Genomic DNA, 1,630 nt, shown 5'->3' with positions numbered 1-1,630 from the left:
CCATGGTTCCCCTGCGAGAGATGGCTTCTACCTGACACGCGTTGTGGCCCACGGTGCAGCCTCCATCACATTTATAACCTCTTTAGGTTCAAAGCCTTCTTTTTATTCTTTTGTTCACATTTCATGCCTGTTTACAGTTTATGTTTTGCATCGTCAGGAACTGTTGCTGAGTGTAGACAAGAGCGATCCCAAATAAAGAACAAGGAACTGGCCTTGAAAAGTCTGAAATCAAGGTTTGTTGCACCAAAACACACAGTGCTTAAAAATAGATCCCGCTGCACATTAACACTTTTCCCCCACGCTGGGTGCAGAGCGCAAAACCTTTGTCCCCACTGTCCAGGATGCAGATGGGGTACATCAATACTATACCTGTATCTTGGAAAAAAACATCTCGATCATTGTGAAATTTTCAGCACTTTGATAAAATTGAATGTGATGGTTGCATATTCATCAAAATAGAAATCATAATCGAAAGTAAAAATATTAGATATCTAGCACATTCGTCACCTGAATCAAGACCAGTTATACCAAACTTGACCACTGTGTACCCGCGGGCCTGTATTGTTCTAACTTCTGATCGCCAACGCCGAGCTGTTAGCATCACTAGGGCTAAGAAAGATATCTGATTCGATTTTTGATCGAGCTGGACCTTGAGGTCATGTTGAACAAAATCATCATCAGGGGAGAGATAACAAAAAGACATAAAGAGAACTCCAAACTCATAGATTAGGCATACTTTATTATTTCATTTTATTTTATTACTGGATCCCTTATAACGAGAATCCTGCTATAACGGATATTTTGCCCCAGTCCCTTCCCTCTCATTATAATAGGATCCCAGTGTATAAATACGAAGAATGCGAATAGATAATTCAGCGTCAAATTAAGCTCCATGTGTTAATCTGACTGATTTTAATGTCGTCATTTTGAAAATGCTACTGTTCTTAGGCTTGTTTTCTCAGTTCAGATTTGTTCACAGTTAAATCAGGGCTGTTTCTCCACACAGTCTTCATACTGCAACCTTGTCTTACTCCCCTGTGCATTCTGAATTCAGTCGAAATTGTCTAAGATGGCCACCCATTGTCGAGGAGAAAAGTGGCCATCTTAGACGTGTGGTAGTCTTGTACAGTGTCATTTTCTATAAATATTATATTTGTGAAAGTTTGTCACTTTCGCTGCCTAAAACTTCCAAACCACTTAACTTTCGAATTTGAAAAAAATTATAATCATGGTTCAGAATCATTTAAAGGGTGCACAGTTTTATTGGGCAGCCTGAAGTCACTGTAGTTTACTTTTCAGTTTTTCATTAGTTTCGTTTAGATCTAATCTTGGGAAAGTCCGTCTTCTAACTCTATGACGCCATTGTAAACAAGTGAGGTTTCCGTTCACTAGCTGTGCGCCTGTACTGATTCCACACCTTTGAAATTATGAAGTGTACAACAACGAAAGCGGAATAGAGAATCTATCTATACATCTATTACATATATTTGGCAACTTGGAATCACATGTGTCACTTTTCTCTCAAGATTTTTTTTCTCCTTTCCAGTAGAGTGTAAATATAGGAGGCCAATGACTTTCAATTGATGCTAGTGCACCGACCATTCCTTTCATCGAAAGGGGGCCCAGCTAG

General features: G+C 39.3%; 1 protein-coding gene across 1 annotated transcript in view; it reads left to right on the top strand.

Moving 5' to 3' along the window:
* The window catches only part of LOC101864450 (peptide chain release factor 1-like, mitochondrial), a 22,758-nt gene that overhangs the window by 16,963 nt on the left and 4,165 nt on the right, over nt 1-1,630 (top strand). Inside the window, exon 7 of the mRNA XM_005095974.3 lies at nt 158-233. Coding sequence (XP_005096031.1) covers nt 158-233 — 76 coding nt within the window. The remainder of the gene's footprint in view (nt 1-157; nt 234-1,630) is intronic.

This window comes from Aplysia californica, unplaced genomic scaffold (assembly GCF_000002075.1).
Source record: "Aplysia californica isolate F4 #8 unplaced genomic scaffold, AplCal3.0 scaffold00118, whole genome shotgun sequence".
Taxonomy (NCBI): domain Eukaryota; kingdom Metazoa; phylum Mollusca; class Gastropoda; order Aplysiida; family Aplysiidae; genus Aplysia; species Aplysia californica.
Note: the sequence above shows the minus strand (reverse complement) of the source record. Positions and strands in the feature narration are given on the sequence as shown.